The sequence below is a fragment of the Oreochromis aureus genome, linkage group 20 (assembly GCF_013358895.1).
Source record: "Oreochromis aureus strain Israel breed Guangdong linkage group 20, ZZ_aureus, whole genome shotgun sequence".
Lineage (NCBI taxonomy): Eukaryota > Metazoa > Chordata > Actinopteri > Cichliformes > Cichlidae > Oreochromis > Oreochromis aureus.
Window position 1 is genome coordinate 21,937,887 of NC_052961.1, and position 12,852 is coordinate 21,950,738.

At 43.2% G+C, this 12,852-nt stretch overlaps 1 protein-coding gene across 3 annotated transcripts in view; it reads left to right on the forward strand.

Moving 5' to 3' along the window:
* The first annotated feature begins 478 nt into the window (after positions 1-478).
* Positions 479-12,852, forward strand: part of samd11 (sterile alpha motif domain containing 11) — a 48,095-nt gene continuing 35,721 nt past the window's right edge. For 2 of the 3 annotated variants that reach the window (XM_031726473.2, XM_031726474.2), the window contains exons 1-2: positions 479-1,359; positions 2,482-2,573. In XM_031726473.2, the coding sequence (XP_031582333.1) occupies positions 660-1,359; positions 2,482-2,573 (792 nt within the window). In that variant the 5' untranslated portion in view covers positions 479-659. Of the gene's footprint in view, positions 1,360-1,554; positions 1,644-2,481; positions 2,574-12,852 lie in introns of those variants that run through there. The other variant, XM_039604822.1, reaches the window with a different exon arrangement.

Below are 12,852 nucleotides of genomic sequence, written 5' to 3' on the forward strand. Positions count from 1 at the left end.
ATTTTACGCACTGAAGTGCCGTCCCTCGCAGTACCCCCCTCCCTCTGTGTGGGTCTCGCCTAGCCTCCGCTGTTTAAATGGGCCAAGTTGAGAAGCGGCGGAGAGTGCAAATCTTGTTTGGTCTGAGTCTGTGAACTTCAGCGTGACTTCAGCGACATACACAGGGGTTAAAAACTAACAACTCTTACCAAACTTTAAACCGCACCAACGTTTGCGCAGACACTCAGGATTATTAAGTCTTATATTTTATTATTATTATTACTATTATTATTAATAATATTGGGGCGCGTTTCTGATCAATGGCACATATAACTGTGGTTTAATTGAAATAAAAACGCACTCTTATCGGCTTCTTATTATTGGCTGTAACATTTGGGCTCGTTACATCTCCCCCAAGTTTCCACAACAGAATCGCTTTTTCTTTTTTTGCTTTTTTTTTTTTTTTTTTTTTTTTTGAAGATTGCACTGGCGATTGGTTTGCCTCTACTCGGTGGATATTTAAAAAAAAAAGAAAGAAAGAAAAACTCCCACATTTAAAATTCTCAAACGCTAAGAAGTGCGAGGTAAAACGTGGCCGCTACTGATTAGAGCAGGTAGGAGAGTGTGAGGGGCTCAGGGTTGCCCAGCATGTCAGGTATTAACAGAGCGAGTGTGATTAAATGTGGGAGGTAGGAGCTGTGAGGCTGGCGGAGAGCGCTGCTGCCGCTGCGAGCTGGAAACTACTGAATGGGAATCTATCCGGCAACTTCATCAGACCGCTGTCTCTCGGCGACACGGGACTGCGTAAAACCAAGCGGCGCGTCTCCAAGTCTGGGTCAGCCCAACTCGCAGACGAAGAGGACGCTCAAGTTGGATCGGGCGAGCAGCAGCTTTTCACTTGTTACCGGCGCTCGGCTCCCACTAACATGCCTGCCATCAAGAAGGAGAGGCTGGATGGAGACGACATGGCATTGACTGCGTTCAACCCCTCTGAATACTTGGCCCCTTTAAATGCCACCGCTATCCCCGTGGTGACCCCGCATCCGCCGCCCTACGACCACATTTTCGCCCATCATCGCGCGTACTTGGGGCTCCACGACTCGGCGCTGCATCACCAGCACCTCCACCATCACACGGACGACTTAATGGTAGAGAGGTTCTCCTCCATCCCCGACTTTCAGCCCTTCTTCGACAACGGGGAGCCTTGCATCGAGGTGGAGTGCGGGGAAAACAAGGCTTTGCTTTATATCAATAAACTGTGTCAAGGCAGTAAGGGACCCTCAATTAAATACAGGGGCGAGTGGCTCACCCCCAACGAGTTCCAGTTTGTCAGTGGACGTGAGACTGCCAAAGATTGGAAACGGAGTATCAGACACAAAGGTAAGAACTGTATCTTCACTTTTCTGAAGGTTCACGGGCAAAGGAGGACACGACACGGTGAATTAGGAGCTTTATAGACGCCGCATAGTGTGGCTACTAACTTGAATCCTGTGGTTCGGTACTGAGTTTTGGAGTGAAAGGGTTACAGCAGTCGGTGCGTAAGGAGACAGATGAGAAAGGGCGCATATCCTCCACATACCCTCCGAGCCTTTGACACAGAGTTTGGGCTGCGCTCACACACACCGAGCCGGGGCTGCACTAGGAGTTGGCTGCACTGGACCGAGGTGAAAAGTTAGACGTAGTTTACTGAAATACGTGACAGTTCAGATATATTGTTTTCTTCCACATTATGAGATAAATCATTCCGCTAGGTGCAGCTGCACTTGTGCATGGGTGTTCACTTTTACGCATTGCATGTTAGATTTGAGGAGACTTTATGAGCCGATATTTTGCGTCAATTTAGCATCACAGTTCATGTTTAATGCGACTTATTTGTATCCAGTGTTTCTCATTAAAGCTGTTGACTCATTTTGAATGTTTTTTTTTTCATTAAAAACCCCCAACAAGAACAAAATAACATTAAACAAGAAACCGTTGCCAGTGATTTTTAGCTTGGCATTTACTTCAAAGTATTCTTATGCAGTAGCTACGCTTGGTGCGCGCCCTTTCGCCTGACACTCACGCGCATGCAGGGCTACTCAGGCAAAACTGACACGCATTAAGAAGTGTGTGGGTGGGGGGGGGGGGTGGGGGTGTCGCCCACAGGTCAAAAATGATAGTCTTATAGTTTAATATAGCGATTCCTATAGACAGATGTCAGTAAGCTCCTGGCTGGCTCGCAGCCCTGAACAGTGGCTACAGCTGGACACAGTGATAAAATTAAACAGAGATTAGGCAAGTCTTTGGAGGTACTGACTCTTTCAGGTCTATGTTGTGTTAATTATCTGGTTATTATTATTTATTTTTGTTATTTAACATTATTTGTCTTTAAAATTCTGAGGTGAAGAGCTGAAGACAAGTGCCATGTTAGTGGGGAGCTTCTCCCATGCTACAGGAGATGAGTTTAGTTGATGGAGGATATGATAGCTGTTCCCTGAAAGTGTCTCCCCTGTTTGTTTCCAGGAAAAAGTCTCAAGACTCTTATGTCCAAAGGAATCTTACAGGTGCATCCACCCATCTGCGATTGTCCTGGTTGTCGAATTTCATCCCCAGTGGTAAGAATATTTCTTTCTTTTTTTTATATACTGGTGGCTGCTGTGGCTTTCTGTATGTTTTATGTCGGGTATAGGAACGCTACTTGCTGAGGTATAGCTTATTTGTCTTAAAGGTAACTTCTTTATTTTAGTGTGTAGGGTTACTGTAGTGGTGAAGAGTTATCTCATTGGTGGTGAAGGTTATAACTGGTCAAAGAGCACAGTCGTGGTATAAAAAAAACATTTGTGTCAAAGGTTTTGTCATTTTCTTTTGCAGATAGGCAATATAATTGTTTGTTTTTCTGCTTAGTTAAATCAAAGATGACTGTTTGCTCTTTCTCGGCTGGCACATCAGTTTATTTCTGTATTTCTTAATTCGCAAAATCTTGTTTAAGGGCTTTGGAGTCTGTACTCCCTTTTGTTTATTATATATTTTTTCCTCTTAGCCTATAGTTGAGTTTGGCGTGGGTCAGAGCTGGAAAAGACATACCAGTATTTATTGGTATTTTTGTTGTCAGCTTTTATTCTACCAGTGGGGGTAGTCTGTAAGAGTATATTGTGAAGCAGTCTTTGTAACCTTGATGGAAGAGACCCTACAGGCACACATGTCAGCTTTGATGGTAATTTTCCTCAGCATGAATATCAAATCCACGTTCAGCCTTTCACAGATGTGGCGTATCAAACAGCCTTTTATTCGGAGGCATTGAGCTGTCCAGGTCTAATGCCTGACGTTGGGTATCAGTGGTCAGGCTCTTCTGTCTCGCCGAGTCAGTTTCCTCACCTGGCTGTTGAACTTTTGTTTGCCTAGTGCCTCCCTCAGGGCTCGGCCAGGGGCACGGTGCCAAACCTTGAGGCCTTGCAGGTGTGTCACGATTATAGCATCACCACTCTGTGTGTGTGTGTGTGTGTGTGTGTGTGTGTGTGTGTGTGTGTGTGTGTCAGCTTTGAGCAAGCACACTGCGGGCTCGCTGCCGCCAAATCTGTTCACACAGGTGCAGTGGGTTTTGAGCGTGAGTGTGTGTCTTTGCGTGTGTGTCTGTGTTTTCTTTCTTTCTTTTTTTTTTTTTTATCACCGCGGAGCGCATCTGTTGTCGCTCCCAAGCTCTAATCTTGAGGGAAGGGTGTAAGAGGCTTAGCGAGCTACTGAGCGTGGCTACTGCTGATTATTGTGTGCGAGGCACGCAAGGCAAAGGCGGGTTTGATAAGCCGGAGGTGTTTGAGTGATACAGGTAAACTGGTGACATTTTTTACAGCCAAGAATGAAGACCTGCACCCTGACACATTGAGTTCAGCCAAAATAAATTACCTGAGGGAGGTTGGGGGCAGGAAAAATACACGTCTTATTTTTTACAGAAGGATTTGAAAATGTGAGCGTTTGCTCGCGCTTAGGCTCATTACTGATATCATTGGCTCTTGGCTTGCTATGGCTTGTACAGTTCCACTTCAATTACAGCTGTGACGGAGAAAACTTTGTTATTGACGTAAGCAGAGATATGAGAGCCTTAAGGTTGTTGTTGTAGCCTTTTCTGCCTCTTTCCCCTTTCCTTGGGTTGGTGCTGAAGCCTAAAGTCAAACCCACCAAGTGAATACCTCTATGACACACGCACAAACACACACACACACACACACACACGCATAGACACACAGGCGGAGTATGTTGGCAGTTCTATGTGGAGCAGTGAGGGTTAGGCGGAGGAGGGAAGGCAGCGGGACTTGTATGGCCTGTACTGGCGTCTCCCTTTCTCCCCACTGACTCCCCTCAGGGCATGGCAGCCAGCACTCCCTCACTGATGAGCTCTCGCTCTCTGCACTCTTACACACACACACACACACACACACACTATATGCCTGCCTACTGACACAAATTACCTCATGCCGACATTTATTTTGAAAGTTTGACGGCTGAACTTTGAGTGATCTTGTTTCGCTATAGGCATGAGGCAAGCCATCATAAAAAAGTGCAGCAGCTGGTGGGAAGACGTCTCACCTGCCTGCACAGAAATCAGGGAGGGTAATTTGCTGCGTCTGCCTGGGCACGAGCTGTTTTAATAACACCACGACACAAATTGGTCCGTTACACTGGAAAGTTTATGGATTAAATATGTTGTTAATGTTGGTCTATGAAATTAATTCCTTTACGACTCGCTGTCGAGGTGTCTTACTTTTCTATTATGTAATAACGGCAAGTTGCTTAAAGGATTCCTCTTTCATATTAGCATTTGCTTTTGTTACGGTTATTCATTGAGGTTTTCAGATGCTGCTTATTGAGTGTCTATATAATACTTTATCTTAGCTCTGTGTATTTGTCTTTTTGTCTTTGCGTATGTTTGTGTTGGTTTGTATTTGTGTTTGTCTTTGCCTGATACCGGCTGGCTTGTCAGCTTGCTGTGTGTGCACGTATGTGTGTGTGTGTGTGTGTGTGTGTGTGTGTGTGTGTGTGTGTGTGTGTGTGTGTGTGTGTGTGTGTCTTCCCGGGAGAGCTGGGCTTCCTCTGCTCTGTTATTTCAGCGGAACTGGCGGAGGCCGGGAGGAAATTACACTCCCCTCCTCCGGCTCGTAAAGACCTCCTCCAATCAAGGGCTTCTCTTGCAAAGTGGAATTAAACACGCAGCCGCGCATATCTGTTCAAGCACATACACACACACACACACACACACACACACACACACACACACACTTTTTGCATATAACTTCTTTCTCATTATGTTCATAACACCCATTTTCAGTTGGGTAAGAATGGAGGAGATAATTAAATAATTAAAGTGCTCCATGTTGAGTGAAATATAGGAGGACGATGTGTTTGTGTGATGGCTAGACCGTATCCACTGCGTGACGTGTTCTGTGTTTGTGCACACGCACGCATGCATGTTGCTGATGCTACGTTGCTATGGTAACAATGGAATAGGTCATCAGCTCAGAAGTGTGCAGAAACTGCAGTTGTGCCAAGTGCATAACTTTGGTGCGCGTCTCTCTCTGTGTCTCTGCGACCAATTAGATATGGAGCCTCCAATATGTGCATCAGTCTTACTGATAGAGAGACATTAAAACCGTAATGTGGGTATGACATACAGAAATGCAATCCTAGTCATATACACACACTTAAAACCATTTTTGTGGCTCTTGTTGTCTTTCCATCTATGAATAATTCAGTTAAAATAAACTGTTTAATTTAGCAAATTACCCATTAGCTTCCGTTAGTGTCCTGTTCAGCAGAGATGCCAAAGACTGAGAGCTGAATGTGTCTGGCAGTTTGTGTGAACGAGCTCTGTGCTGCACTGTGGTGGGTATACATATATGTTTGGGTGCGGACACTGTTAAGATGCCCCTAAAATAAGTTGGAACAGCTGTCTGTCAACCAAATGTGGTTTGTCACAGTGAAGATAATGCTGATATTTCTTGAAAAACCCTCCTCCTCGATATCTCTGTGTGTGTGTGGAGTAAAGTGTTTGTGCTTGCGTTCTGACGTGCGATTTCCTCTGATAATTGTAGGCCTGATCTGCCACATCAGACCTTTGTAGACACTATTGTGTTGCTATCATACATCTTTCAATACATTGAAAAGAACTCATACCTGTATTCAACCAAAGAACATTCACCAGTTTGTGATGGTCTAATGAGTTTCTGGTTATTAATATTGACTTTAATAATGAATTTGGTTGTTAGCTGTATACTTAATGTAAACACATAGAATGTATATGTATTTTTTAATGTTACAGATGTAACAAGGTTTAGCTGCATGTATATAGTTGACTTCTCTAAATGTTGTCACACGTGATTTTTATGCAATTGTCCATTGAATGGGCTTAATTCAGGTTAAACTCTTCACAGTATGAAAACAACAAAAAATATCAGCTGAATTTAGCCACAGCTCTATTCTCCCCTCTTCTTCCCCCCCCATATTTGTCAGGGGAAGGAAAGCCACGGTCGTTACCTGTCTGTAAAGCTCCCCTGTGGCGACCTCAGTCGGCATACACAAACACATAGAGAGAGTTGGAGAGAGAGAGGGCGATGGAAAGGCAGAGAGAGAGAGAGAATAAGTGAGGAAGGAGGAAAGAAAGGGGGGCGGGGGGTCGTGAGAGGCGCGCTTGCACGCCTGGCTGCACCGGCACTGACCTCCCAGCGCCAAGCCTGCAGCCTCCCCTCCACCTCGCCGCCTCTCGCCCTCTGTGCACCTCAGCCCCTCCTCCACTGTTCCCCCCACCCATCCACCCCCTCCCCTTTTGCCTTGTGCCGCTCCACTGGGCTGCAACTGCCCGCTTGGCTCAGCGCGTGGGGGCCGAGTGTGCAGGAGAGCATGTGTGCATGTGTGTAAATATATCTGTGTGTGTGTATGTCGGGAAGGCGTGGGTCTTGGTCGCATGCCTGTCTGTCCTACAGTGCTTTCTCACTTTTTTTTTTCCTCTTTCTCTCACATGGCCTTGAACAACCAAGTGTTGCCTAAAGACTGCACATAAACCACAGACACACACTCGCACACACTGCCATCCACAATCAGATCTATTTTTCAAAGTGCATTTGAACTTATAAGGAGTTGGTGCTTTTGTGCATGATCTCATTGGAGATTTATAGTTCTTTTTGCTATTATCACACATTTTCAGTACAATATGTGTGAAGGAGTGAACATGACGAGGAGCACTCAAACAATATTTATTTATTTATTATTAACCAAAATATTGACCTTTAAAGAAACCCCATGCTAATACCTCTGTCAGCACAAGCATGTTCTTACCGAAATTATTCCAAAAGCTTGCAAGATGATGTAACAACCAAATCTTTAGTGAACCATCTCTAACACTATACCAGAATATGTTGGAAAATTCAAATCCCATATTTACTCGTGCTCTCCATACTTGCTTTTAGATCATTGCCTTTGTTCTGTCTGCAAGCCTGATGCTGCTGTGTTATGTATATAAGTATGTTTGTTATTTGGTATTATTTGATGTTATTTTGGTGCGATGGAAATCGGGTCTAAAACCATCTACAAATTTCAAATGGAACCTGTGATACTCATTTGCATCGGTTGCAACTGTACTAGACTACTATTGCGTGATTCACTTTTCCTTGATTCTGTGCCTCAGTTAATCCGCGCTCTGAAACCAAACAGTTTTAGCTTCCTTGCGCCTTCCCTTGAAGCTAGCCTTCTTTTGTTGGCTACTCTTCGTAAACGTCCGAACAGGAGCCGCGTAGGGCTTCTCTACTCACGGCAAAAAGCTGTGCACACGAGTTGAAACGCATCATTAATATCTCCACTCTCTGACATCATACAGAGACAAAATTAGAAAGGGGGAAAAAAAACTATCTGAAACCGAGCTTGTTGCTACCAGTGATCACTAATGCGTATACTGACATCATTATTTGAAATTTCGTTAGCATCCACAGTTGTTGCAGTGTATAGACGGAAAATATAAAACGAGCACTTTAGACTCTAACCTGAACAGACTGGATAGGAGCATCATCTACAAATAAAATTTTAAAGTATTGATAGGATTTGCTTTAAAAAGTAGGGTAATGGTTAGGCCGACAAACATGCTAAATGGTAGTATAGTTCTCAGGAACATGCAGCTAAGTCTTATGTTTTTACAGAAGAGCAGTAACAAGTTACTGTAACTGTTACTAGTAAAATATATGTATATAAAATAAAAGTGATGAAACTGTGTTGCTTTTGTGCACTTGTGTTAAGGCATAGCTATGTTTTTCTCCACTTGTGTAAAGCTGCGACTTTCAGCTGTCATTTTTAAAAATTTTTGCTGTCTGGTGTAGTCTGTTAAGTTTCTTAATGTGAAGCTCACACTAGTCATGCGATTATAACCCCACGAGGCAAATAGAGATTTTGTCATTGTCTCTGCACAGTATACTGTGCCTTTGTCTGATTTCTTTCAGTTTTGTTTCTAAACTTGCTGAAAGGTCACGAAGTACGAAATGTTTTTTTTTTTTCTACAAACATATGGGGTGTGTTGAAGAACAAAAAAACACCGAAATAACGTGGGGACGACAGTTAAATATCTTTCATGGAACGAACATCATGAAAAGTAGCAGAGCCGGGTAATGAATGTTTTCCGTGAATTCACCAAAGCAAAAGCAGCTCCACCAACTCCGTTTTTTGATGACTTGTGGCTCCATTAAGAGATTTTACAGACCAGTAGAAATTCTTACAGACTTTATCCTGACTATCAAACAAATCATATAAACTTTATTATTAGGTTAGTGGGGGAAATCAGATTAACTGTGAACCATGTAAACACTTTAATCAAACCATTACCTTAATCTGATTATTCACAGTAGCTAGGTTATGCTGGTCGTGTTTGCACACTGAGCGACCTCAGGTTGACCAAAGCTGACAAATTTGTAGTTAATCACCTTTTTCATAGGTGCACCTGTGAAAATGTCATAACGGCCTTAGTGTCCACTGGAATCGGTGGTGAGGAGATGAGACTAAACAAAGTAGATTTTGCATTTTGTGACGAATTGTGTTTCAGTCTCGCGTAAACACACAACAGACAAATTGTTTGTTTTGGCCTTGTTTCAGAGCTCTTATGCTAGCGCGGTAATGACCGCTTCGCGCCCCCCCGCCAAACCCACCATCATCACGCTCACCCCCCCTCCCCTCGCTGTCGTCTCCTCATTCCCCCTCCCCCTTTCCCCTAGTGCTCGCGCCAAGTCGGCCCGCCATCCCGCCTCCACACACACACACACACACATACACACACACACACACACACATGCTGCGAGGTAACGGCAGACAGGCGCGTGACTCATTAGGCATTCGTCCCCCAGGGAGATCGCTGGGGGGGCGCGTGCGAGGGAGAGAGAGCGCCGCAGCTGCAGGAATGTCACGGGCGGCTTCTGCTCTGTGTGTGTATATATGTGTGTGTGTGTGTGTGTGTGTGTGTGTGTGCTTGCTAATGCTGGTTGGAGCCAACGGCGGGGCACTGCACCTTTCAGGAAATAACGCATGGAGAAAGGGGAGGAAAAAAAACATACTTATTAGTCCTCTTTTCCACCAAGTGCTTATTTAAAAGTCTAAAATGAATTTAGAGAGAAAACATTAGATTGCCTTATAATTTCTGCTTTAAATTTGAATGCTTTTGCTGGCCAAGCTGTGCTTTAGCTGTAGATGTTAGCCTGCATTGTTTTTCACCAAGACAGCTTTTTGTTGCTTTTAAGCCATGCACTGGCCATGAATTTATGAGCATTTATGGCTGCAAATGCAACAGCATTACTCACTGAAATATTAAAAATGTATTATTCCTATATGTTAAAATAAACAAGAATGTAATGAGCTGATTTCCTGCCTCTTCATTAAATTTTAAATCATTTTAGTGAGCCCAGTAGCATATATTTCAGTACTTCAGTAAATCTCTGCCCACCACACTAAAGACCATATGAGACACAGGAAGTCAGTGCTGGCTTCATCAGTCTTTTAAAGTGACGGCATTATGTCATTTAGATGTAGGTCACTCTTAGGTTAATGCTCCTCACAACTTAATTCGGACAAGCCCCCAACAGTAACAGAGAAACTATGTGCTCTATATTTGGCATATTTTGAGGAGGATCAGAAGTTTTTCTGAGAGTGCCCATCTTCTTCTTCTCCAGTGCAATTCACATGGCCCATTCCTCTCATATTTGTCTCTGTGTGAACACTGTCCTTATATTCCTTTTAGTCCTGAATGTGGAAAGCCTCTTTCATTAAAATCTCTATATGTAGTAAAGGAAAAAAGAAACTAAACAGTGCGGGTCTTCTAGACTTTTGTCTCTGGTTGTTGTATCGGTGGCTTTGTGCTTGTGCCTACCCATCAGTGAAACTACATAATGCATGCAGTTCAGTTCCATGTTGCAAGCCATATGTAAATGTTACCAGGTAGTAAAATTGTAGTCCCAATGTTTTCAGAATAGCAATCTGGTTGTAGATCCAAACTTGAAGCCTACACAGTATTGGCCGAAAGGATTGGAAGTGGGCTTAAGTGGCAGTTGGTGCTATTCATGTCTCTAAAATTTTGCCATGGAAATTGTGTTAGCATTCATAGAATTAAGAAAACGACTTACAATTAATCCGTTGAGAGTTTTACAGATGGGCGTAGCTTCTGGGTCTAAAAAGTGAAGGTAATGCAGAAATGCCTTGAATCTGCATTCTTTGTAAACACCACTAGGGGGGCGAAGCTGTGGTTACAAGACTTTCACGCATAGAAGTCTACACCATGCCAGTAAACACTTTCCTGCTCAGTGTATGACCTCAGTCACTCATTTCGGGTTACGCTCAATTAAAAAAACAAAACAACAAACAAACAAAAAAAGCATTTTGGTCATTCTAGTTGTCAAAGAGGAGAATTATCCAGGATATGGTCATTGGCTAGTTGATAGCCCATGAGTGTGCAGTTTCACAGACAGAACCATCACCTGCAAATCGCATCCGGTTTCAAAACACTAATATGTCGATGACGGAAATGCTACATGTTCGGCTTTAAGTTGGGACTTCAGAAAATGGATGACGTCACAAACGGAATGAACAAAGAAGACCGAAATAGTTAAAAATAAAACCTAAAGACACTAAAACTTTTAACGTCTCGCAAAAATTTGTTTTTAAAGCTAATAGATCTTTATTACAATACGTAATGCAAAAGTAACATGTTGTTTCACTGGCTAAAGCAGTTGTGGCCACCTTTAAATTAATATGTAATGGAATAATAAATTATTTTTCTATATATCAATCATTTGTTGAAAAAACTGGCCTGTAAATCATTGTAATCTTACTTAACCTAGATATTTAAGTTACCCCAATGCCTTAAATATGCGGGACTGCCCCAGTCATCTTACAGCTTTTATGATGTAATCCTAGCAGGGTTAACCGAAGAGATTCATTTAATTTGCTTAGTTTGAAAGAAGCTAACTCTTCATTTAAAAGCATTTTACAGCCGTTTCCCGACTGTTGACACTTTTTAGATCCACACTTAATTCAAAGTTACTAGTTACTTCATTTTAAAATGTGTTTCAATGGCGCGGCTTGATTTAATCCTTCGTTTAATAAATAGCGCTAACTTAATTTAACATGTATGAAGAGCCTTTGGGCTAGAAAAACTCGCCATGTTTTCTATTTTGAAAAATCTCTGAGAATAAAAACTTTATATTTTAACTTTGAAATGATTTGTGTAGATTAAGTTAAACCAGAAGATATTTATTAATGCCGAATATTTATAATTCCTTCAATGAATGGAAGTGAGTGCTTTTGTGTTATGTAGGCTTCAAAAAGTAAATACTATATATAGTAGATTCTGAAGGATGCTCTTGCATCAAACCTAGAGTTCATCTCTTATTATCTCTGACCTGTAATAGCATAATGAACACCTGCACTGCTGTTTGCCCCCAAAGTATCAAACATGCAGCGATCTGTCTGAATCACTGAGAAATTTCAGTTCAGGTTCAGTTAGTGCTGGCTTCACTGCATATTGTGAGTGATTGGCAGAGTGTCTGTGTGTTCTGGATGTTTGTAGTCATTATAATTGTAATTGTCTATATTGTGCAATCAGTTCATCGGTATGTCCTTATGCGTGTGTGTGTGTGTGTGTGTGTGTGTGTGTGTGTGTGTGTGTGTGTGTGTGTGTGTGTGTGTGTGTAAATGTGAAGCCCAGATATATTTCTTGGCTGGCTGACTGTTAGACAGAAAGCGTGGGAGGTGATATTCATAGAGGTGCTTTTAGTGGGACTTTTATGAGAGACTTTTTTCCATGGCTGAAAGGAGGTTGACCACACACAGTAAGGTTGCCTCAGCTCTGCACACACGCATGTTTGTGCGTGCATGTACGAGCATGAGCGCTCAGGCGCCCTTCCTTTGAGCGCTCCTACGTGGGCTGCCAGGGGTGTGTTTGGCTTCATGTTTTGTTTCAGAGAGCCCTCCCCCGTCCTGCGGAAGTGTTGCCGGAAGCAGTGGGAGCTCACCCCCAGTTCTGCGTCAGTGCCACTAAAGAAAGGATTGGGGCTTTCCGGGAGGAGAGAAGAGGGAGGAAGGGAGGGGGGCTGTCAGGCTGGGTATGTCACGGCCATGTGGGTGGTTGTCACGCACACACACACACAGTCACAGTCACGACTGCTCTTAGACAAACTATTCTTGTGTACACTCTATTGCTGGCTTGCTCCAAGTAAAATCCCCCGCTTTGGAGGGGAATTCTAAGGAATATTAACAGGTGTGCCTGACTGTGAGAGCATGCATGCGTTTATGTGTGTCACGGTGCGAGTGTAGTGCACATGTGTTTTCCCTGACAATGTGAAGACAGCAATAAATAGACCTGGAGGTGGAGAATTTGTATTT